Source organism: Anticarsia gemmatalis, chromosome 21 (genome assembly GCF_050436995.1).
Source record: "Anticarsia gemmatalis isolate Benzon Research Colony breed Stoneville strain chromosome 21, ilAntGemm2 primary, whole genome shotgun sequence".
In the NCBI taxonomy this organism is placed as follows: Eukaryota; Metazoa; Arthropoda; class Insecta; order Lepidoptera; family Erebidae; genus Anticarsia; species Anticarsia gemmatalis.
The window spans coordinates 3,453,486-3,473,121 of record NC_134765.1 but is presented as its reverse complement, the minus strand read 5'-3'; the positions used below and the strand labels follow the sequence as shown (position 1 = coordinate 3,473,121).

General features: G+C 40.3%; 1 protein-coding gene across 1 annotated transcript in view; it reads left to right on the top strand.

Annotated features, from left to right (window-relative positions):
* The first annotated feature begins 707 nt into the window (after positions 1-707).
* The window catches only part of Delta (neurogenic locus protein delta), a 33,696-nt gene continuing 14,767 nt past the window's right edge, over positions 708-19,636 (top strand). Inside the window, exons 1-2 of the mRNA XM_076128315.1 lie at positions 708-1,056; positions 8,899-9,198. Coding sequence (XP_075984430.1) covers positions 1,009-1,056; positions 8,899-9,198 — 348 coding nt within the window. The 5' untranslated portion in view covers positions 708-1,008. The remainder of the gene's footprint in view (positions 1,057-8,898; positions 9,199-19,636) is intronic.

The following is a 19,636-nucleotide window of genomic DNA, read 5'->3' as shown; positions in this document are numbered from 1 at the left end:
TTATCATTTGCTTATCGGGTGGAAGCAGCTGCCAATAATTGTGGAGATTTACAAAAATTTGCATCACAAAAATGAAACGTTATCACGCTATACACCGGCTTTTTCGGCAACATGTTGTTTTTTATGGTTAGTTCTGTAAATAACACCATTTTACATTAATATGTGTAGCTACAAGCAAAAGTTAACTCGAAATAAATTTTATAAAGTCTAATTTACTTAATTTCGCATGTCATTGTAATTTTGCTAATTAAGTCTCAATTCTTGTATTATAAACTTCCATTTAGATAAGCTAGCTACCTGATTACTTTATTCGCAATAAGACCTGTAATTATTATAAGACCTAGTTAATAAAGTAATTAGTATTCTTTAATCAGACTCATCGCTATTCGGTTCCAACGTACTGCTAACTAACAAAAACAGTAGTTAAAATTGTTTTAACAATATCACGTTATCTTAAAAATAACGAAAAAGAAACTGCATAGCATTGTATGTATTCATCTCCAAAGTTTTTACAGAGGGGCACGTGTTCGCACACAGTACACGGACTGTTTTCCGTGTATTTTCTGGTCGGGTGGCGCGGCGGTGCGCGCGGGTGCGGCGCGGGCGGCGAGACGTGCGGGCGGGGGGGCCGCCGGCAGATGCGCCGCGCAGCGCCATCTCTCGGAGCCCACCGCGCCACGGGCCAGGTGCGCGCTGCCCGCACCGCGGCCGCCGCCCGCCCTCAGTCCGCCGTCACGCGCCGCCGCGACTACACGTTATTAGGGCTCCTGTGCGCCACTACACGCGACGCGCGCGTTTCGAACGTAGTGAACGATCTCGCGACCGGTTCGCCGAAGCCCATGAGCGACTAGTGACATCTCAATACTTGTGCTGTGTGACTTACAGTGAAACGCTCAGTGCATTACGTGTGCAAGTGATGGATTACTGCGGATCTACCTTCCAGTGCTGACGACCGCCGGGACTCGGTCCCGACGTATGCCCCGGCGCCGCTAGCCCGGACGCGCCAGCATGCGCGCCCCCGCGGTGCTCATCGCCCTGCTAGGGTTTCTGCCCCAGGTACTGACATCGACACCCAAAACCGCGAATCCCCGTTTGTTTACGTTTCGCATCGGCGTAATCCAATCGAAAACTCGTGGTTCGCATCGTTTCTCATAAACAACTAGCGATGCAAACCGGCGAGTGTAGGTGCGAGGCCGGTCTGCACTACACGATCGTCACTTTCCCACGAGTGTGGCGGTCGGTCTAGCAGATCGTCCTGGATAGTCGGGAGCGAGGGTGTAGTGTAGGTTAGGCGAGCTCGACAGAGTCGTGACCGGGCCCGAGACGCCGGCCGACTCGAAGACGCGCCTGTGTGTGTCCGATACGTTTACCGAGCAAACATAGGTACATAGTTATAAAGAAAGTTCAGGTTTTAATACGACCGGCGCGCGGGGTCAGCTAGGTCGCGAGCCTCTTCGTTTTAAAATTAGATGCATTCCGAGGCTTTGCGGTGGATTCGACTCCGGAGAGACGTATTCGCGACGATCTGCATGCACCAACGACAGGAATAACTCTTCCAGACGACTCAAGGCGCGGGATATTTCGGGCAGGGTTAGTAGTTCGGTCTAGTTTACACGGCGGAACCCTTTGCTTGTTTATTGACCGTCGCTAATCGACGGAAAATAGGCGCCCAGAGCACTAAAACTAGGCATAAATAAACAATACGCTGAAGATGAAAGCTCTCAGCGAAATGACAAAAGGTGGCAGATTGTAAATATCTAGAGTAATACGAGGTCATCGCCCTATGAACCGGTCAAGGTTACTTGTCCTATGCCAAGGGTTGTAACCGTGGAAAACGCTGACGTGAGAACTTCACGAAACTTTCGTGATTTTTATCGCATCCCCTTTTACAAGCGATGTTAAGTAGCGGTGTTTGTCGATAAACGTGATATCTAATTAGGTACTATAATTGCCTCATTAACGGCTAAAGGAAACATATCAATCAGTCGGGAGTAGCCTTTCAGTCCACCGAGTGGAGTTACATGTTTATTTATGTACGGAGAATATCTACGAGTTACACGGTAACAAGCGCAAGAAAAGCTTGCATGATTCACTAAACATCGGTACGCGCTCGGCTCAATACTTAATCGATATGTAAATCTTCTACGCCTTGCAATTTCTCAATACAGTTAATGTTATTCCTAGCTAAATAACGTAACAAGCTGTGTACCAGCGCTACCGAAATGTCAGTAAGACCCCGATGTAAAAAAACAAATCGATAGTTCGCTCGGGTGACTTTTTGTTCTCCCGCATCGTTTACCGGTCCCCGATGGCAATTTACAACGAGGGAACAATTCCCCAATGTATGCGTGTGCGCACTGTGAACGAATAGTTAATAATGTGTTCGCAAATGTACCGTTAATATCACAAACACATGCACTTTGTTTCATGCGAATATTAATAAAACTCGTCCGCGTCAGACCGGTGTTCAACTTCTTCAGCTTATCCGTGTGATTTTTGTGCACTTTTTATCGACAATCGACGTTTTAATTGTTTTTCTGCTGAGCCAATCAGGTTTAATTAAATAGTGTGGGTCCGCTCACACCAACAGACACATTGTAGCTATCTAAGTATTTATTTATAGTCTTGTGCGTGTGTGTGCGTGCGAGTGAGTTTTCAAGGCGCTATAATACATTATGAATGAAGTCGCGTTGTTTCATAAAAAAACGGTATTTTGCGCACCACCGCTCAGGACTGGTTTGTCTTGCCCCTGGTCCCGTCTAAGTGACGACGATCGTGCATTGATGTAATTGTCCCACCGATCAGTCAACTCGATTCTTTATACTCGATACATCCGCAGGACTCGATGTCCGGATTTTTCTTTTTTTACCCCCACGTGCAAGACGGTAGCTAATTCAGCTGCATTATTCTTTCTTTGATCGCACTCAACTGGAATCGCGTGATCGCTGCACCGCCTTTTTGATCGGAAGCGGCGTCGGAAACACGTCTGCCCGAAAACCGCAACGTAATAATTTCCAATTTCAAATAAGTAAATAATTCACTGAAGGTTGTTTCGTTCGATTCGTGAACGCGTTTATCCCCAAGAAATTATTCAGATAGCTTGATTATAAATAATTGTATCCTTATTCGAGGCGTATATGGGCATTTGGCAAGTTATTTTTTTAACGCAATAGGTACGACATTGTTGCCAGTTACATTCTATAACGTATTCTTGATTACGCTCGGCGTCTACCTGTCGCATATCTAGGACATAGCATGTCATACTTCGCATGGAACGTTACCTGTGCGTGTATGATTGCGTTACGATTTGTGATATAATCAATATATATTTCGAATTTAGGTGTGTTCTGTCTATGTGTAACAGTTATTACTCGCATTCATAAATAATCACCACAAAAAATACAGCTTAGGTAAAAATATGTGAACATAATCGATGACTACATTAACATGTAAAATATAAACTAAATCTTGTTTTTAATTGCAAAGGGAAGTTAAAACTTCGTAACTGGTAACCCCGGCAATATTATACTCGAGGCAGGTGCATTCGTTAATGGGATCTCTTAAGCACATAACATCTGCTTTTCCACCATCCACTCGGCTCACGAATTCTAATTGAAGCTATGACATGTTGATTTAAAGTTCAATTCAAACTCGTGAGTCGGTTATCAAAGTAAACCAACCTTTTTAATGGTCATTTTATTGCTTAAAATATCGTCTTACCAAAGTAGGTTATACATACTGTTATGTGGCTGCTTATAAAGTTTATTATATTTGTATAATTAAACGAATTTTCACCCAAGTATGTTAGAAAGTAGAGTTATTCTGCAAATGACTTGTCTTGAATGTAATTACTGTGTATGTATTCGTTTGTTTGAAGTTAGTAACACTGCGAGCGAACTTTGTTTAGGCATTTCATTAAGTTGCGAGTGCTATGTGTTCAAACCATTAACTTTACAAATACCTAATTACACAGTTTTGCCGTTGTTTTCCCAACAATTTAAAAAATGGCTCCTTATCAAACCACCTGCTGCTTTAAACTCCCACTTTGGAGAAAATCACACAGCGTTTTAACAAAAGCACAATAATAATTAATCGTCATATGACATGTTAGTAACAATAACCATTTAAGTATGTGAAACTCCTTAACGGTAGGTTTTTAACTCTGTTATAATTTCGTCCATTGTCCAAAATGGTTTTTGTTCTATGAGAACCAACTCAATTATGAGACCTCGGTACGAAATCCGTATAATCGCCGGGTTTTTAACAGCTTAACTATGTGAAATTTTAAGTTTTCGTCTCATTGTGATGAGTGTGTAATGGTCCAATTGTAAGCATGCATCACTCAATAACTACATTCTTGATCCCGCTCGTTCGCGTTCACGTATGTGCCAGCTTTAAGAAATGCCGATTAATTATGCTATAACATAATTGGTGGTTCAGTTCCTCTCATTATATCCATGTATGGCCATTAAAATTTATAACTTTTTGCACTACAATCCGGACCGGACGTTTAATTGATTCCCAGTGTCATTCGCGAAAAAAACTAACATGGCCGCCAGGACCATTGATCAGATTACGCAATGTTACCAAACTGGATGCTCGGGGAAGTCAATATTATGTATTATTTATAAACAGACGCATTGCTTAGTTTTCTTGTGAGAAGTTATCAAAGAATACTGAATGATCATTGATTTGTTTTACGATAAGCTATTGCCATAAATGTATTTGTAAATAATGCAGCCCTATTTTGGAACGAGTGCGCAACTGAGTTTGTAGTAAGAAGCTCGTACATTTTCAAATTTCGAAATTTATCGGATGCCGCGTAATTCAGCCTGTAACCTTCTAATTTAAGGTTCTATTGTTTAGTGTTGTCAGTGCAAATTATTAAATTCCGAATTGGGTAAATGTGTCAGCGATGCTGGCAACTTAGTGTAGGTTGCACAATGCTTCAGGCATAGCGAAGTGATGAGTCTGGGTTTCTCTATTTCCACGTGGGTTGAAAGTTAAGGTTAAAAGTTGACAGATATGAATACGCACTTAGCTTAAAAGCTGAGTGTAATTTATAACTTTGGCTGTGGGCAACAATTAGAAATAATTAAGTAAGTTAATAATAAATCCTTGTCTAGTTATTGCGAAATACATAAAAGTAAGTAGGTACTGTAGTGTTTATCTATTTGTGGCACAGAAAATGTACATAGGTGGTTGTAAATAAACGGAACTGTGGTCGACAGTATTATACCGTTTCATAACGTTGCAACGAATTACGATGTGCAATGGGTGATCGCAGTTACATTGAAAATAACTTCATGCCGCCTTCAAAGCACACATTCATATTTTATCGTGTCTTCGATCAGAATTAGTTTGACAATAATTTGTTTCGGCTGCCACATCATATAATTTTCAACACAAAAAACTCAATTATACATAACAGACATCAAGTGGATTATTGTATTTTGGTGATCGAACAAAAAGGTTTTATACTCGAAAGTATTTTAATAAGTTCCGTATTCAATCTTCACAGTAAGAGGTTCACACGTATAATCCCAATAACAATTCAAGCAAGAAGATCTGGTTTACGATATAAGAGAGTACACGACTCCGATCATAGCGCTCTGTACACCGACGCACGAAATCTCAATTCGCTTGTGCAACACGCTTAAATAACCGCAAAATACCTTATTATGCGCTTTCCATATACGTTCTAGGCAATCTACGGGGCCTATTACGCTCCACGCTCATGATTCTCCGTTAATTTCAAATTCCAGACTTAGATCGTATGTTTCTTTTGTGTCGGTACAGCTGCCAACGAAATCGACACAAAGGAGATCGCAACATTTGTCGCCCGACTAAATATCGGTACGTTTTATAAAAGACGCCGTTTATTTTCCTCTAAAGACGTTCTGTGAAACGGAACGCCCTTTGTGAGCCAACCCGGCGCGTCCCCCTCTACACAATACCAACATTGAAACTAAGTTCTGTGAAAAGTCAGGTCAGAAAACCAATTAGTAACAGCGTTCATTCATCAGCTGCTGGAGGACAAAATATTATAGTTTTTTCTTACACAATTAATTCCATCTCGCGAGCGTCGTTCTATTTTTAAACTGAACATCTTTATGGCATGTGTAGAACGTACGCTAAAAAACTTAAATGGAAAAATAAATCATACTCGATGATTCCAAAATTAAATTGGGAATTGCGAATTGATGCACTGGCCACATCGTCGCGCTATTAAAAGACTCTGTTTGGGTGTTTATTTTAACACATTTCGCGTGTATAACGGGAGAGATGAAAAACATTCCCCTGTGTTTCATTATTTGTGTTATTTTTAGACTACGTTCAACCTGCTTGAACGAGTGTTTACGCTGCCTTACTTACATACAATAGCGTTCACATTATTACTCCTTATTATCTCTGCCAATAAGCGACTTTATATTATGCGCCTCTCAGAAACAAAACGTAAGTAATCGCATCCGCTTTATGTTCAAATAAATCATTCGGTCGAGTATATTTTAAAATATGTCTAGATCGTGATTCCGCCGTGATTAAACTAAAAAGAATTAATGTAAGTCGATATATTAACTGAAATGTTGCGAGATAGTCGATTAGGTATTCAAATCAATTTAGACTGTTTCGTTGATGCACAACGCAATTAATGTTACGTGCCAGTACTTTCCTTTCAATGTGGTAAAAAAAATATTTTGATGTTCACGACTAACGTCCAATGCATTAACTTGTAGTGGTATGTTAATAAATTAGACACTCATGTAATTGATTACTGACATACATTCAAGATGGTGAGCTTATACAATAGTAGTTGCATTGCAGCATAGCAAACAACTGCCGTCCGTATTTGCTATTGGAAATGTTTAAAACAATTTCGTAATCCTATAAAAAAGGTATTAAAGTTTTATAGGTCGAACGGTATAATCAAAGATGGTAAAGATAAACAGAAGCATTGACAAAGCGCTTTAACGCCATTAAAAATAAACTCTAAAGAACATCCATCAGACAGTCATCGCGTCAAATCCCCCGAAGACATAATAAAACATAACTTATTCGGTAGTCCGGTAAGTATTATTTAATTGTTAGGTTGGCAGCCCCGGGCTACAAGCGGACCGTTCAAACTCACAGCCCGTTTATTTTTTAAAACACACAACTTTTTTACCGTAACTCATGCATTGACAAGATCGGATAGTAATTTATACTTCTTAAACATGAACTTGATAGAAGGTAAAGACAGTAAGCCACAATTCATCACAATCTCTGCTACTATAACTCGTTTTATAAACAATAGATCAACAAAAAAGGGGATGTTTAGAGTGGTGCGTATCTTTTTGGTGCATTTTTTTGGTTCCGCTCCTACCTGACATCCACGTGGATGTGAGAAGTGAGGATACTCCGTCCTCTTTGTTCCTTCGCGAGAGGAGAGAGAGGGTGATATGTTTCGCGTGTACGGATACACGTAGATAAGTTTAACCCCTGTCATACCGCAGGAAGTTGGTTGAAATCTGGTGTATTTTTTACCGCAGTTTTGTTTGAACGGGGGCTGAATTTTGACATCTCGATAGACACACCGTCTATGAGATAAGACGTTGAATGGATCATTGTTCTGTCTGTCGCTTGTAATCTTTTGACAATTTAAACTGAAGGTCACATGTCGTGGGAAAGTCTTTAGAAAAGTTTTTACTAAAACCATAATCCATTTGTTACATTGCCACGCAAAATGGACACATTATACTCGTCGGCAATGTTCCTAATATCACATATAAAATTATGTAAAACAAAGAAATATTTGCATAATATTATTTACTTAACATTAAAGGAACTGTCGTATATTAACATTCTGAAGACATTATTGTATTTATTTAATTATTCCGAACACGACAAGCTTAATGAGAGCAATACTAAACTTTATGAATGTTATTTATTATTGTAATATATTTAGTCAGCTAAATAAATAATCAATTAGAACGAAAGCGCCGGAAATGATGTTTTTTTTTTCATTAAGTTTATATGCGCCCGCGCAACTTAGTATTAAAGTTGCCGGTAATGATTTTTTAAAACATGGCCGCCATAATTTAATACTTACCACTTCCTTCCGATGCCATATAAAACTGAACGACAGCCATGGACTTAAAAACTGTATAAGTTAATAGAACTTAGTGGACTAAGTTATGCTGTAATATTTAAAACAGACATTTAGAAAAACTGCTGCTATGACGTTTAAAACATTACGTTTTGCCCCTACTTGTATAATTTAAGATCAATGAATGCTTTAACGTTCCCTAACGCATTAGTTTTAAAACTTGTTGACCCTACATACATTGCAACCAACTGCATTCTTTCATTAATACAAGGGTTGTACACCCTGGGCTCTGCAGCGCTACCAAAACGAGATATTATTATTTTTTCAATACAAAAAACTCAGGGGAATTCCAGTCGTTTCGTTGACGTCTACTTATCTTTCATCGCAGACCAAAATATCTACGGTTTATTTAAAAAATCGGTAGTCTAAACTATGATCGTTTAAAACAAAGCAGGGGGCAGCAATATTTTAACAGTTCGATTTACAAAAAATATATTGTTACGTCAATAACGTTCGATTCAACTAGGGGTGTCACAGTTTTCACCCCACACGCGTCGTTGCAACCCCATTTTTGAACGACCTACATAAAGTTTGTCCAGTAAAACCGTTAATGTCTCAACGGGATCGATCGCACGGACAGTTGTGCAAATAGTTTTGTTTGAGGATTACATCTTTGGGGCGTTAAAAGCTGTGTTGACCGTCTGTTTGTATTGTCACAATGATACCGATAATATATTGTACTGACTTAATCTTTCGTGTAGCCTTCTGCCTTCACGACGTTCACTAAAAAATGTTTGTTTTCTCTGTTTCAGGTGCTGACGTCTGGTTCCTTCGAACTTAGGATAAAAAGTTTTACGAACTCGTTGGGTAGGTTAAGTAGTGGGCAGTGCTGTGATGGTTCCTCAAATAGTGACGCGCCGTGTTTGGCGCCGTGCAGGACTAAATTTCGAGTGTGCCTCAAGATATATCAAGCTAACATCGACACGACGTCACCGTGTACCTTCGGTGACATCACGACACCTGTGTTGGGTGGCAACTCACTGGATGTGCCCAACCTTCACGTGGAGGGATTTAGCAATCCCATCGTGTTCCCGTTCGACTTCACATGGCCGGTGAGTGTCTTCCACTTTACATTTCTTATTGTGTCGATAATGACATTTCGTAAACAAAACAACACCTCATTAATTTTGTAGGCAACAGTAAAATCAATACGTCGTAAAAGAAGCATTAAGTAGCAACCCTACATCAATAAATCAACGCGTTCGATGTTCCACGTTGAAATTCCAATAATCCACGCGGAGACCACAGACACTATGAGCCATCTCATTCGCTGTAAATAATAGTAAAAAAGAAATTAAGGGATTCTATATTCAAATTTGACAGAAGCGATGACGATAAGAATTGTTGATGGTTTAACGAGCGGCCGCGTGGGAGGATTACAGCGTTCAATGGTTCATTTTTAATTAATTATGAAGTCGCTCTGTACAAGCAGTCGTATGTTATTAGACGTTCTGTAGTTAGCCTTCGTCGTGGCTGCGTTCTCATCTTCACCGGCGATTAGAGCGCGGAGGCCGGTCGGGATCGTGATTCAATATTGTAATTACATGTTATTTATTTACAGATCGCTCTTAGATCTATCTCGATTCCAAGGATAACGGACGTCTTAATTGGACCTTAGTTACGGTTATTTCGCTGGCGTCAATTGTCTACGGTTTACACAGTCCGCGTGTGGACCTAGAGTTTCGAGTGCTATTTGTATTTTATTTAGCGGCCCGCTTCAAATGTCGTACCGTCTCGTAATGTTTGAGCAAACAATCGCTCCTAAGCTCGGCCGCTTGCACAAGCTCTGACCATCTGGAGAAAACGTGACATTTGGTTACTAAACGAAACTGCAGGTAACTGAGCATAGACGAAATTTAAAACTTTTTCGGATAGTGAAATGTGCGTCCGGTGACTACCGCTATCATTCCGAATGAATTGGCGCTAAATTGAAACTTCCTGTTTAAATTCACATAGAGCTCTCTATTGCGACGCATGTGTTGAGTGTGTTGACATGCGATCAATTGGGCGAAAGCGCCGCGCGGAATACTTTAATCTATCAAATTTCAAAAATGACAGGTTAAGCTGACTGTTGACGTGGTCGATTTTACGCCATGTGCAGTTTATCTTAGTGCAGTCGGACGCAGTTCAAATGTCACCCATATGCCACGATTCCATATGTCGCTAAATTCTAAAATCCTGCGGATATGCGCCACAGTGCTCCCCGCTTACCGATTCTGTTACAGTCGGATGCACCGCATTTGAATAATACAATCTGCCCTAGCATTATCGGTTAGAGCTGACTTGGATTTTTTCTCACAATGAGGTCATCGTCGGGCAGAGAAGCGCCTGTTTTACGAGGCATATCGCGCACACGAATAAATATGTACCGCGTAATGTGTTAGTATATGGAACGTTCCGCAGGCTGGCTTCGTGACTGGCGCGGCAGGTGAACGGCTCCGCGCCGAGACGCTAACAGCCGGTCGATTTTCGAATTTGACATTTAATTTACTCATCGAATTGTCGATAGCCAACATCACAATATTTTGAAATTGGAATCTCCGAAGCTCTCAGCCAGCACTAACGGGCCCGCTCGTAACACAACCCCGAGAGTAATTTTAAACGCAACTGCATCCGAAGTTTATCTGATCCCTCGTGAAATAAATCGGTGCTAGGCTCGTAAGGAGATTTGACCCGCACGATAATAGGTCATGAGCATATTAATATTACTGACAACATCGAACAGTGAAATTACAAGTAAAGCGGCGCGCGCGTTAACGACGCATAGAAACGATTTATCATGCAGCGTTTAGAAAGAGATGGCTCACTCCGAAAAGAAATCTCATTTGTATTCAAACGCTCGGCTCGGCGGCGGGATTTCATTTATTTCACTCTTAAACAATTTGTGTTTGTAAATCACAAGTTTTATATTGTAATGCGCGAGCTTCGAGGCCCGTTAGGCAGTCCGGATGTCACAGAGGTGAGACCGGATTATGAGCGAGTGTTCGCACGTAGAGTGAGCTTAATGCGAGCGTTTACACCGCGGATAGGAGAAAGGTCAACGATACTTGCCCTTAATGCCAGGGGTGTTTACACCCCAAGGCGCGGCATGAACGAGCTCATTCAACAATGTGTACGGACCGTTATCCGCGCCGTTTTAATGCGAAAAAATGCTGCGCTTATGCAATTGGATATTTGTATTGAAAACACCTGCTATTTGCTGGAGAGAGAGCGCAAATGTCAAAGTGTACTTCCGCGCATGCGCGGGGTCCGCCCGCCATGCGCGCGCGCACCTCATTATGCCACGCTGACCGTGAACTATACTTTTTATGGAATCTCTAAGATCCGTATTGCGTGATATTACTCATAAGATCTATTGTGTTTTATCTGAACAATTTGTCCATCATGTATTGCTACACAATTACAACAACAATGATCAATAGTTAATTCGCATTGTTATTAAATAACTGCCAATATTAAACATTTATTTGAACAGCAAACAATGCTGAGCGCAGCGCGAAATATTCTGCATTCACTGGAGCGTATTCTAAAATATTTTGCAAGTCATTTTCCCACAAGGCTCCGAGACCCCCTACCATTGTAATCAGGTAAAAACTGAAAGCGAACCGTAACATAACTTAATAGGGGAAATTCTTTAAATAAATGACCATATTTTTGTTACATATTCATAACTTTCATATTTTAACGTTGTCGAACATGTTGCAACTACATCATCAATAAAATAGCAGTTGACAAAATATAGCAGGAAACCTGTCATTTAAGGGCTAAAAAATAGCCCTAGTAATGAGCGGCTTGAAGGCCTTGCATTCTTTAATTAGCAATGTTATCTATTCCGTTAATAAAATAACACCTTGAATTAAAATAACTAAGCAGGTTTTTTTCTGTTTCGTGATAAGGAATGTTGGTTAGTCGGAGGAAATAATAAATTAGATTTTTTAGAAATACTGAATACATATTTTGCTCACATGAATGAGTTTAATTAATTTTATAATTAGCTTTTCATGAAACGAATAATTTACACTTGCATACTTTAAACTATGTTTTATGAGTAAAGTTTGTGACACTTATTAATGGTTTCTTAGTCGATTTAATATTTATAATGACGGGAAATACGATATAAATAAACATAATAAAGTTATTTTGACAGCATATCGATAACACGGCCATGTGTGTGCCACTCGGGTTTCCGGAAAGCATTTCCACTCGTATCTAGCACCAAATAGCCCAGTTTTATTTGTTTTACCGTGAGACTGTGATTTTACCTAATTAACACTAATTAAAAACTTTAATGCTCGTATTAACGTTTTTATACCGACTACCCTACAGGCAACCAAGCGAAAAGTTCATTCTCCGTGGGGGTCTTCGTTGTAGATATACGAACGTTGTATTGAAGTCATTAACTCGAGTAGAATTAACTAAACAAACGTAACGTGTTGTCTCAGATCTTCAAACATTCAAAGCGAACTCAAACAAAAAGCTCGGCTCAGTACCTGATTAATGTATTTGTGTCGTTAAGTGAAGAAACACGCGTCTTTATTGTGGAACAAAGTAGACTAAGCAACGGCGTAACTAATGTTAGAGATTGTTACTTATTTTGCATGTTTCGTAAAATAGTTTCACGCTCCAAATAACATCGTTAAATGAAAGTATGAAAATTCTTCTGCTAAGTACCAACGTGACGGCTATAATTGATGCGTGTTCTATTTTTTTCAAAATATACAGGTGTACCATTCTCAGAAATTAACGTTGCTGTGACGTCACATTCGATTCGAATTTCAAAACAATAGTACGGTAACGCACGCGGCGTCGAATGCCGTTCTTAATCCATTGTCGCGTGTGAACTCAGGCGCTTTTTGCGCGCGATAGCGGCTTACACATTAGAAAGTAATTAACGATCCGCGGCGCAGCGCGTAAAAACTCACACCTACACCAAACTTGTAGCACAAATCGTCCGTAATTACGTTAGAATCGTAATCGGTTACGCGCCCCGCATTGTTATTCGCCCGACGACCACTGCTTATATAAGTTTCCACTTCTAAAAACGTAAAACCTTCGCACGCATCATCGACTTATTACTACATAATGTAACGCGATATGAGCGTCGGACGCTTTATAAAACCATAGTTGGAGTAACTTCCGTCTACGGCGTTTTTTATCATGGAGAGAGCTCTTAATAATTTCCTTTATTTCAATCCGCTCGCGTCGGGATCCTCTTAAAATACTTACCCCTACATCCGCTTCTTTTAATAAAGTCTACCGAAGCTATGGAATGTCTCATTCGATGTTGTTCCCTCTTCGACGTCGTCTTTTATCTCTCTCCTTTCCGACGAGGAGCAATTAAAGTTAAAGAAAAAAGCATCGCGAAACAAATTCCACGTAAAAGTAGTCTCGAGGAGCGCGTTAGTGAGCAATATGCGCGCTCCATTACAATACAACTTGTAACGCGATTTCATAAGTTTCAAATTTAAACAATCGGAGCGTGGATAATTACTCGGGTTGCATTGTTCGAAGCCACTGCACAGGTATTCAGCAACCTATCAATTAACTGGCCTCGGCTTTTCTAGCTGATCCGCCTAAATAAACTCGATGCACAATACCAGTATAACCGCAACGCACAATCATTCCTGTTGCTAAAATAACAATGCACCTCTGCAAAATTAGAAAACTGGCTGTCATGAATAAATAATGATTAGTCATAGCTGCGCGAGATAAGAAATAAGCTCATCGGAGTAGTGAATAGACAATAAAACTTAACTGGCCTTGTTATTACAGCGCATCTCGGGCCGAGCGCTAAGAAAACACTCCTTTTTCAAATGAACGCTCGTTTACGGTCAAATTCTGACGTTTTAACTGCGTCTCTATAACGTTTACGGCCACTAATAAAATTGTTCAAAGCGACCGATTTATTGTGGTAGCCAAAAAGTAATTTGCGCGTCGGTATTTTTTCTAGACGACAAATGTGTACGCGGCTTAAATACTTAATTGAGCGATGTCAATCAGAATTCAAATTATAAATAGCCTAGTCTCTGGTCGCGTATAGAAATAAATCCGCGTCCGTTTTAGGCGATCGGCCGCGTTCCATTTTTATTTGTCGACGGAGGCGAGAGTGCGGGTGTGTTCTCACGTAGAGTGCAGGGCGCGACGAGCCCTCAAATCTGCACTGATGAAATTCCGCGCGTTCCTGACTTTATTCATCACACGCGCGCAGTTTCTAGGAATTGTGAGTCGCAGTGTGAGCTGCTCACATGCTCCACTCGTATCCGCAACCTCGCGAATAAATCGTCGCCATTATTTAGTATGGGAGGAGCGCCGGTACTTACGTACGTTCGTACATACTTCGACGAATTTATGGACGTGTCAAAGGCCGATCATAGGCTGGGAACCACCGCTAGCAAAACTTGCAAATTAGAATGACCGAACGTTTGTATTTATGTGAAAATCTAACATCGATAGCATCTGCTCTAATAAATATTCTAGAGTAGAAATTTTCTCAGAACGCCGACAATTTATTAATGTTCTCGTGGTTAAGAATCGATCACTTTTGGCAAGCGTAAGACTTTATTTCCATACCATTATCGTGTTTCGAATATAAAGTCATCAGATTTGTATTTATAGGTAATATTACTCATCAATGTCGCCTAGTTTTACAAGTCACATATGCAAAGTAGATTAGGAAAAAATATAAAAAACTGATATACGTATCATGTCGAAACTTGTACAAGGAGGCTGTGCCGTCATTCTCGGATAAAATCCGGATGAACCGATCATGAGATTGTTTGTTTTTAGTGCGGTTTCGGTTTCATCGCCGTACCCTTCTCATCGCGTTATCAGATCACCGTAGAGGCCGCGGATGTCTCACAAAATTTGTTAACTTACTTCTTTATTTTTTAATTCTTATGCTTCATTCAAATCGTTCCGTTGTTTATGGCCGACATTTTCATTTTTGGAATTCTTCAGCGGCGGGCCGAGCGGGGCCCGTCCGGCGAATGCCGCCGATGCCATGTGAAAATTAAGGGTACCCTTTTTCACTTCGGCCCCGATTCAAAGTCCCGAATTCCTTCGTCGAGTGTCTTTTTTCGCGATGATTGTAATTGAGGGCAATAAATTGTTAATGTCTGACTTATTTCGTGTCTCGTATATGCCGCGGACCGGTCGTTAGCGGTAAAAAAGTTGTTACGTCTGTCATAATGTTTCCTAGCTGCGTTTCGTAAAATAATCGTCACAGTTATAAAGTATAACATTTCGTTCAAGTTACGACTGGATTTTCAACTTTTTAATGTTTCCCGGTAAAGCGGGCACAGGTAATTAATCCTTTCATAATGTACTCTAAACAGTCGGTTAATTTTTCCATGTGGTCACATTGGTGTTTACTTTCTCGGATTTACTGCGGTAACACTGGAACTTTATTATAGCATCAATTTAATGGTTATTATTTATGATTGGCGTGTGAAAAAGTTTAATGCTTCTAATTGGTCGAACATTTTATGTCGTACCTGACATAAAGATTAGTTAATTGACGCATCTCAGATCAAATAAAAATAATCAGATGTGTATTTCTGCAACTCTCGTAATAAACTCGATATTTTTGTGCACTCAGTTATTCCCGTTTGTTTACATGTTTTAAATAAGGTTTACTTAGTCATACAACCAGTTGTGCGTTTCAATAAAAAAAACTGGCAGGGTTATTACAATAAAAATATGAGTGTCCAGCGACATAATTTCAACTGTTAAAACACTAAAATGTTTATGAATTCACACGTTATGTATAAAGTCATAAATCTTGTCTTATTTTGTTGGAACAGTTCCAAAACTCTTTATAACATTAGAATCATATTGCTTTTGTAAAAAAGGAACTAACTATTCAATGCTTTTTAGTCATTTTAAGCATACCATTTCAGAACGCAAACAAAGGATTTCTCTCGTTAACAATTTGAATTTGGAACTTGGTAGGTTCACATGAGCGACGAGGTCGTCAGTTGCTTTGAGAACGTCTCGCTTTTGTCTATATGCGCTTGCGCAGACGTGTTCGTACACCAACAAGGATTAACCGACCATGTTCGAAAGTGCGTCCCACAAGTTAAACGGTACCAGAGAGGCACGCCGGCTCTATTCCACAGCGCAATAGAGAGGCTCAGTTACTTGACTTTAACACGAAACTGCTTAACATTCTAACAGAATGCATGTGTATGTACTCCATGTCGCCAATAAACTGTCGACCTGAATTTTTTGTAGAGAATATTTGTACAGGAAGTCTCCCGTTCACACGGTTATATTACACAATCTCGATTGCAGTTATTAAATAAATTTAAAAAACCCATTTCGGTATAAAAATGTTATGATTCATCAGGTCAACGCACCACACAATCATCGATGCCAAAATAGAAGGAGATAAAGATAATTAAAAGCATTAATAAATTAATGCGCTCGGAACACTTTTAATAATAAAACAAGTTACGCGTTCCATATTTATCGGCCAGACTTAAATTTGCATATCTTTTTTAATTTGACGTATAGTAGGTACGAGGCAAAGGCAACTCTTCAGTTCTGTCTACATATCAACACAGCGACAACATTCGATTTACAAATCGATCAGTTATTCATCGAATACCAAACCTTATTGCCTTGTGCTAACAATCGATTTTAAGAGGCCGACCGTAAGACAACTTTGTCGGGGTATAAGTGAAAAAAAAAACCTGTCCAAAGCGATGTTACCACACTGGCAAAGTGTGAAATATGAAATCACGACTCTTCCACTTGCCCGGGTGTTTGTGTTCCAAATATTTTCTCGTGTCGAAACGATACTCGAAAGCGAACTACGGTAATGTCTTTTTGTGATGTTTTATATAAATACTTCCGATATTGTAGCACTATTGACCGAAACCGATGGTAGTGTGACCTTGTTCCATTTTATTCGAGTCGGTACCAAGCACTGTTTATGCTGAGAACCGCGATGAGAAACTCGCTAGTTACTTTCAAAGCTTTTTGTTTATCTTAAAAGCTTAATAATAAGCTGTAACCAAAACCAACAAACAAGAGGAACATCTGTTGCCATTTATTGAATGACTTCATTTCAATAAACAATAAACAGAACAATAGTGGTCGAAACACGTGGTCCGAGGAGTCCTTTCGGACGGTCACCTGATTATACCTTTTGTTCTTCAAATCCCAAACACATGGCGCTAACAAACAAGACCCACAAAAGTTTGGGCTCCGTTCCCACGTATCCTTTCGTTGGATTCTTTAATTAATAACGAAATAACATCGGAACGAGCTCCGATATGGAAGTAGCCTCTTTAGGCACCTCCATAAAACGATTATCAAATAATTCCCCAGCATTCATACCGTGGTATCAGTCTATTCGTTCTTTCAACTCCGTAATACAATTTAACGCATCGCTCTCGAGGGATACAATTAATGTATCTCGATACGGTGCGATCTCCGCCCGATATTATGTTTTTAATAATAAAAACTAAAAAACGAACACGTTTGGATTTGGAACGGTGGAGTAATTAACGTCACTGATGGCCAGCATTGCTTCAATGTTACAGAATTAGAACGCAAAATGTGTCGAATTGTGACGAACGACGGTCAAATTTATATATAAATAAAGCGAAGTTTACACGGGCTAATACCTAATACGTTTCCTTAATTGCCGGCGAAGTCTAGGCAACGAGTCTTAGCGAGTCGTCGTATAAGTATACGGTATCGCCAGCTCGACACGTTTATAAAGGCTACCTGCACACGTACGCTTACGTCGGCCGCTTTTTATGGGCTGGCTCGAGAGTCACTGTCGTGGGAACCGGCATATACTTACGACCGGCCACAGCTGACCGAAATGCGTTCTCCATACTCGATTAACAAATCAATACGGTGTATACTACGAGTTGCCATATTTGATCGGGTGCACGCAACACAAATCATAATAAAGTATTTTGACAAGCGTTTTTCACTCCTTATTGGTGTATCGTTTACGATAAATCGACTTTTCAAATACTGATAATGATGATTTTGTGTCGATTAAGGTTCAATTTGGCCGCGACCGCGGGGCCCGGCTGTTTAGTATTCCGAGAGGAGCGATAACACGTCCGTTTGTATTGTCTAAGTATTTAACGTAACTTATTATAAATTCGTCAAAACCCGTCGACGTAACGAAAGTTTAATTGAGATCTCGTCTTTTAAAAAGTGATGGAAAAAGCGTTCGCTTTTTGTGGCACGACGCTGTGCGTTGTGAAACGTTGGATTTCTCGTATTGATTTCCATCGACAATAATCATTGTTCGTTATAGAGACGCGGGTATCAGTTCCTATGCAAATACGCTATTGTTCCTCCATGCAAATCGCGTTTTCATTCATAGAGCTTAATTGAAGACGGGCGACATCTGTCAGGAAAAACTGAATCACTCGTTAAGAGGAGGTGGTGGCGATCAAATGAGGTATTAGTTAAGCGGTGACCCTTCGTATCCGGCGGGCACAGCTGCGCCGGCGACCCGACACATGCTTATTGTAATTATAATGCTTCACAGATTCCCTCCGGCCGTCTTACTCTTAATCACGCGTGCATTAATTGCGACACAGAAGCTCACTCTGTTCGTCTAGTTTCCTCTAACACACTTTTAAAAGTACCGATGTTTGTAAAACTCGTACAAACTATCACTCGTATATTTTACACGTTGAACGCGTATAAATTTCGATGTGTGTATGTCATAGAAGTGGGTCGCGTTTCCACTCGCCTTCAGTGTCTGAACGACTTTTATTCTCACCAGTTTGTTTTATTGAGTGTTACTCGTTTAACCGCTTATTAATCTGCACCGTGGGTTTATATTTTAGTTTGGATGTTCTGTGGGACGATAACTCACATCCATAGCGCAATTAAACAGCGATTATAGAAGTAAAGGTCGGGAACACAAGCCGGAGAGCTCGGTGAGCGCGGCGAGTGTCGGTGGGATCGACTCGTATCGAGTGTTTTATGACCGCCGACCGGTTCAGATGGGAGAAATTTCATATAGCCGAGAGTCATGTACATTTTTGCATGAACGGAACTTGACAAAAAACCGATAAGTTCCGTCGCAGGCGCCTTAAAGCTGTTGACACGTCGTCTTATCTGGTTTTAATCGATTTTCGACTGCCGTTTCGCCTCCTTATGTAAACATCGACAAATGTCAATAGTTTGATATCAGATACTCGGTATTTTTTGTGAGTGCACGTTAACACGGTCCCGTCCGATGTACACTCGTTAAGTGGTCAGCGTCATTGCCTTATTGCGTCCGTAAGTATTATTTTTAGCCTGATATTGAAACAATTTCGCTGCCATCTGCTCTCGGGTTCACCTGTCTATCATGTACTTCATTTACACTCGTCGGCCATTAACATTGTCGTAAAGTAAAGGAAATATTTGAAATTCTCAACTGCCGCGCCCATACTCAAAGGTCTCGCTTGTAAAGATGATGTAGGTACATTGATTATTTCGGTAGGATGAGGAGGCGTGGGTACA